The 6,333-nt window shown below is 47.5% G+C and overlaps 1 protein-coding gene across 1 annotated transcript in view; it reads left to right on the top strand.

Moving 5' to 3' along the window:
* The window catches only part of CAPN2 (calpain 2), a 23,979-nt gene that overhangs the window by 9,917 nt on the left and 7,729 nt on the right, over positions 1-6,333 (top strand). The window contains 7 exon segments of the mRNA XM_005427040.3: positions 755-838; positions 2,119-2,204; positions 2,857-2,931; positions 3,545-3,705; positions 4,018-4,187; positions 4,764-4,775; positions 6,233-6,333. The exon segment at positions 6,233-6,333 is cut by the window's right edge and continues 1 nt beyond it. Of these exon segments, the coding sequence (XP_005427097.2) occupies positions 755-838; positions 2,119-2,204; positions 2,857-2,931; positions 3,545-3,705; positions 4,018-4,187; positions 4,764-4,775; positions 6,233-6,333 (689 nt within the window).

The raw sequence follows: 6,333 nt of genomic DNA, 5'->3' as shown, positions 1-6,333 counted from the left end.
CTGCCTGCTCACTCCAATCCTCTCTGTTTAAGCTTCAAATATGCTAGTTTAGAGGTCACACACTTCTGAAATAATGGAAAGACAATGACAGCCACATGTTTCATAGGTGGTTAAACATTCACTGTCTGGTAAGAAGTGACTTTTCTCTGCAGTGTTTAAAGGCCAGACTGCCCAAGCAGTGGCTCTGAAAAATTGAGAGGGATGTGCCCTCAGGTAAGGAATGGCATCCAAAGTTCAGCCTCTTCCCTTGCTGCCCTGCAGGGCAGATCCCAGGGTAGCAGGGCTGGGGAAAGGGAGGGGAACCTCCCACCCTGCTTTGGAGCTGCAGGGGGTGTTTTGACCCTGAAATTTGCTAGCTGGGTGTGATCCCAGTGGAGCCTCAGGCTAGTCACTCCCTGTTTTTCTCCTGGTCCCTTGAGAATTTGGAGTTTATGGTGTGCATCCCCTTTGGAGGTGCACAAGAGTGGCTTCACCACACTGAGTGTTCTAGAGCCAGGAGGGAACTTTGCTGCAGTGCCAGGCTTCTGGTGTGCACCCCATGCCACAAACATGGCCAAGTCCCTGGGGTCCCAGCACCACCCCACGTGCTGCTGTCCCCTCTCCCTGCTCTGTCACACTTGTGGCTTTTGTGCAGCAGCCAAGCCACTCCTGCAGCCTCCCAGCGAGCTGACAGCTCTGCTGGAGGGGGAAGCTTTGTTCTGCTGGATCCCCTGCCCATGGGAAGCTGCAGTCACTGATGTCCTTTGCCCTGCAGATCACCAGTGCTGCAGAAACAGAAGCAGTCACCTCCCAGAAGCTGGTGAAGGGACACGCGTACTCGGTCACCGGGGCAGAGCAGGTAGGTGTGCCACCCCGAGGTGCAGCAGGGTCTGTGTGGGGCACCACAAACCCATCTTCTTCAAACACTGCAAATTCCTAAGTGTCACCCATTTTGCTGGATTGGGTTTTGAGTCTCTTCTTTCTAAAGGAATGCTTAATTAGTTGGCGTGTTTTGGATAAACACAGATTTGCCTTCTTGGGTGTTTGACCAAAAAACAATCCCCTCTTATTCCATGAGCATGGCTATTTCCCGGTGAGCAGCTCTGTGCAGAAGGCATGCTGTCCTCTGCTGGTGACTAGGCTCTTCAGTGCACTTCTGTACAGCAGGCCACACTCTTTTTACCTTAGAAGTACAGCAAGAAATGTCCTGAGCAAAAAAAAAAAAACCCAAAACCCCATGTATTATTGTCCCCAAAGTGGCTGCTGAGCAGCACCTTTCAGCTGGGCTTGGTGCTCAAGCACAAAGGACCTGCCCAAGAGTGGGGGTCTGGTGAAGGTAATCAAAGGAAGCAGATCATGGCATCCTTCCATGTGTGCAGTGGGTTTTTGCTTAGTTCACTGTTAGTTGTTTCTGAAATACTTTTTGAAAGCTCAGGGTGAGGTGTAGAGAGCTGCTGACCTGCTGTGCTGGTTTGTGGGTGTGCATTTGGTCTTCTCACAGCAAAAGCAGGGAAGAGGGAGTTTGTTCACCTTAGTTCACAAGTGGGCATGATTTATCCAGGCTGCTCCTCTGGAGATCTGTGCAGACTCTGTAAGGATATTTCATCTGGGGTGTCATCTCTGGACTCCAGAGACCTGCAGATGACAAGAGGAGGGGCTGAGGCTGCTGCTCTCTGGGGCAGTGGTGTGGTCAGAGGGGCTGTGGCAGTCTGAGTGTCCTGGCTCCTCTAACATATAAGCAGGGTGGTAAAAAGGCATTTGAATGTGAAGAGACAATTTATACCTTAGTGATGTCTTTGAGAAATATCTCTGTACCTGCTTTTTGGCTTTTGTATAGCAGTTTTACATTCCCTTTGCTTGTAAGCCTATCAAAGGTGATTTTTTAGCAGCACAAATCAGACATTTTGGTTCTCATGGGCTTTGGTTTGTGCATGCTGTAAAACTTATCTGGACAAGGCTGGCTGTGTGAAGCTCACTCAGAACCAGTTGGACATTTGTCTTTTGGACCAAATGTGTGCATGTTGTCATGCCCAGCACCGAGATACTTGCTCTGCCACATTTTTAATTACTGGAGAGGATGAGGGAGGGAATGTGGTGCTGAGTCCCTGGTGCCTCTCCATCCACTTCTGATTCCACCAGGTGAACTTCCGAGGAACTGTGCAGAAGCTGATCAGAATCCGAAATCCCTGGGGAGAAGTGGAGTGGACTGGGAAATGGAATGACAAGTGAGTCAATGGCTTCCTTGTTGCCAGTAGCCCTTTACTGCAGGGGTGCAGTTATGTTTCTGTGTTTTTCTGTGTGTTTCTCTTCCCTACCTGAAATTCCTCTGTAAGTCCTGTCTGGATGTGGTGTTCACATGGAACTGTTTCAGAGAGAAGGATCCCCTCACTGTCATCTCCCTGGTAGCCATCACAGTGTGTGGTGCCTTTCATGCAAATTCCAGCCTTTGTGTAAGATGCAGAGATTTGGTTGGTGGATCCTAGAAAGCTCCCTGTAGTTTCTGCTTATTTAACAGCCTGGATTCAGTGGTGAGCTTCTGAAAACTCACTTTCTGAAAGGGCTTTATAAGTCCATTTCTGCTGTTAGCCAGGAAAGCTGGAATTTACTCACTTCTGTGGCTGGGCAGTTTTTATTCTGACTCTTCCTTTTTCTGTCTCAGTCCAGACATTGCACTTTTCTAAAAATAACATTCTGTTTCTCATCCTTTACCTTGGATATTTGAGAAGTGAGGTATTTTATGTGCCAGGTGCATCTATTTTTAATTCTGCAGTGATTTGAGAATTCTGGAACTGCTAAAAGTTAGATCTTGTGCCAGAACAGCCACATTAGAGTTTCACCTTTCCCATGGGCTGTAGTTGATGTGAGGTTCTCTTCCAGCTGCCCAAACTGGAGTGGTGTTGACCCTGAGGTGCGGGAGCGACTGACCAGGAGACACGAGGATGGGGAATTCTGGTGAGTGTCACATTCCAGCAGAAGGGAATTGTATTTGTGGGGTGCCCTGTGGCATCTGACTCCATGTTCTCAGAAGGCTAATTTATTATTCTATGATACTATATTATATTAAAGAATACTAAACTAAATTATACTAAAGAATACAGAAAGGATACTTACAGAAGGCTAAAAAGATAATAAAGAAAACTCGTGACTCTTTCCACAGTCCCACCACAGCTTGGCACTGATTGGCCATTGAGTCAAAACAATTCAAAGCAGAACCCAATGAAACAATCACCTGTTGGTAAACAATCTCCAAACACATTCCAAAGCAGCAAAAGACAGGAGAAGCAAACCAGATAATTATTTTCATTTTTCTCTGAGGCTTCTCAGCTTCCCAGGAGTAAAATCCTGGGCAAAGGGATTTTTCAGAAAATATGACAGTGACAGGGAATGTCAGCTGCTCTGCTTTTATTCATGCAAAGCAACCTCTCCCAGTTTGCTCTCCAAGAGGAGTGTGCAAATTCACCCCAAGCCCTGGTGCTGAATCCCAGTGGCAGGGAGGGAGGATGGACAAGGTGGTGGGATGGAAAACCCTGCTGAGGAGAGATTGCCAGTGGCGTTTCTCCCACAGGATGGCATTCAACGACTTCCTGAGGCATTACTCCCGCCTGGAGATCTGCAACCTGACCCCAGACACCCTGGCAAGTGACAGGTACAAAAAGTGGAGCCTGCAGAAGCTGGATGGCAACTGGAGGAGAGGAGCCACTGCAGGGGGCTGCAGGAACTACCCAAGTAAGAAAATCTGGAAACCTTTTAGTTGTCTGCTTGTACTTCCTCTGGGAGCTTCCAGGAGATGGTTTCCAGGATGGCTTATGGGATATCTAGGACTAACCTCCAAAAAGTCTGGGAAATGTGGCTCCCTGATGAGGGTCTGTTGTGGTTGTAAAGGCTGGGGTGGGGGTGGGCAGGGCTGTGCATTGGTTTTCTCTTCTCACAGCTGATTTTGGCAGTCAGAGCCACATCTGTCACATCTGACATGTTTATATATCATCACGGTTGCTATCAAAGAAGCCTCTGAGTAGTTTGCTTAAATCCACTTCCCAGACACATTCTGGACGAATCCTCAGTATTTGATCAAGCTGGAGGAAGAAGATGAGGATCCTGATGATCCTGAGGGGGGCTGCACTTTCCTCATTGGGCTGATCCAGAAGCACCGTCGGAAGCAGAGGAAGATGGGCGAGGACATGCACACCATTGGCTTTGCCATTTATGAGGCAAGGAGGGCTGACAGGACTTGGGAAGGAAAAGGGAAAATCTAATTGAATCTATCCCATAAATGGGATAGTGCAGTTCCCAGGCTGGGCTTTCCATCAGAACTCAGATGGGCCGAGTTGGATAGCAGCTGCAGCAAGGAGGCTGTAAAATTAAATAAAAAGCTGCATCGTGCTTGCTTAGCCCCTGCCTCCTTTCCTGATGATGGAAAGGTCAGAGAGCCAGGAGTGACAAAGAGGAGATGGGGAGAAATAGTAGAGAAATTGAGCCTACAATAACAATCCTGGTGGGCTGCAGGGAGGAGATTCAGCAGGAACCAGCCTGGCTGTGGCTGTGCCCACGCTGCCCCAGGTGAGCCTCCCCTGCCTCAGGGATGGAGCTGGGAGCTGAGCCAGCACTTGGCCTTGGGTGATGTGGGCTCTACACCTATCTTCCCCTCAAGCCAAGTCTTTTTTTCTTTTGTTTTGTCTTTTTTTTTTTCCCCAAGACTGTGGGTGTCCTTGCTAAGTAATGGTGAGAAGATGGAGATGCCATTCACCATTCAACCAGCAAATAACTCTGTCCTTTTCTCCCTGCAGGTGCCCCCAGAGGTATGTGCCATGGGTTGGTGGTCGAGGTGCAGAGTTGGGGCTCAGTGGCTGGTGGGAAGAAGAGGTTCAGAGGATCCTACTTCACTGCAGGACAACATGACTGCACAGAGTCTACAGTTAGAGGCCATTGATTCTGGAAGGGGCCTTGAGCCCACATTGCATTTTTAGAGTGTCCTGTATTGGGATAAGAGTGTTCAGTGCTGCAAAAATTCCCCAGAGCAACTCTTCTGTGGCTCTCCTCTCAGCCCAGCCCCACACTGGCTCCCCCAGAGCTGCTTTTTCCAGGTTGGCACAGAGTTCATGTTTGACTCATGAATAACATTCCAAGGAGGTGTTTATATTCATTTCCCTAAGCAGCACCTCTTTTGATTTCCCTCTATTTCTACCTGCAGGCAGCTAATAGTGCACCCTGGGAGTCACAGAGGGGTGGCAATGCAGCAATGCCTCTGAGCTGTTGCTCCTCAGAGGAAGGAGTGAAGCTCAGCAAAACCCCTGGGTAACCCAATTACTGGGTTTGCTGTCCCTGGCAGGCTCTGCGTGAAGCAGCTGGGGCATCCTGTGGCTCCTGAGGCTGTGCCCAAACCAGTAGCTTTTATGTAAAGTATGGTTTCATGAGGAAAAGAAATGGTGCTGCTAGTTAATTAAATTTCTTATGTACTTTTTTAATGCCTTAGCAGTACTCTGTCACTCACCCTAGTTGTCCAAATATTTCATTTCCATAAGAAAACCGATTCTTGCTCTTCTTTCCTCCAGAAGGTAGAATTTTATCTCTCACTATGCAGCAGGTCTGACAGGTTTTTCAAATTTTTTCTTCATTCTTAAAAATCTGGGAGGAGAGAAGGGAGGAGGTTTCTGAAAGATGCACATTCCTGAAGCTGGTTTCTAGAGCTGAAGCAGCTCACCTGTAAGACTCTGCAAATATAGTTCATTTTGGAAGATCACAGAATCACAGAATGGTTTGGGTTGGAAAGGACCTTAAAGATCACCCAGTTCCAACCCCCTGCCATGGGCAGGGACACCTTTTACTAGATGTTTCACTCCAAATATCATTTTATTTCATTATTTTGGTGTTGTTTTTTTTTTTATTCATGGACCTGGGAGGCAGAGCTGAGCTGCAGGTGGCACCAGCTCTGGGGACCAGAGGGACATGGCTCATGTGCCATCTCAATTTAAAGAAAAATGATTGGTGGAAGAATGTCCCAATGTCTTCAGCCACCCATCATCATCTGCAAAACACAAGCATGACCTGAATGATTTATTGCAATGATCTGCAAAATACATTTGCACCCACATCTCAGGAGTCTCATTCTCCTTCTCTTCTTTTTCAGTTCTGTCAAGCTGACATCTTTTATATTTCCTTTTCCCCAGACATGTCTAAGCTATTTTAAATTTGTAAACATGAACACATGCAGACTGCAGTGGGTTTTTTTTTTCTCCCTTTCTTTGCTTTTCCTAAGTTTTCTGGCCAGACAAATATTCATCTGAGCAAAAACTTCTTCCTGACCAACAAAGCTCGGGAAAAATCCAATACCTTCATCAACCTCCGGGAGGTGCTGAA

This window comes from Geospiza fortis, unplaced genomic scaffold (assembly GCF_000277835.1).
Source record: "Geospiza fortis unplaced genomic scaffold, GeoFor_1.0 scaffold88, whole genome shotgun sequence".
Taxonomy (NCBI): Eukaryota; Metazoa; Chordata; class Aves; order Passeriformes; family Thraupidae; genus Geospiza; species Geospiza fortis.
Note: the sequence above shows the minus strand (reverse complement) of the source record. Positions and strands in the feature narration are given on the sequence as shown.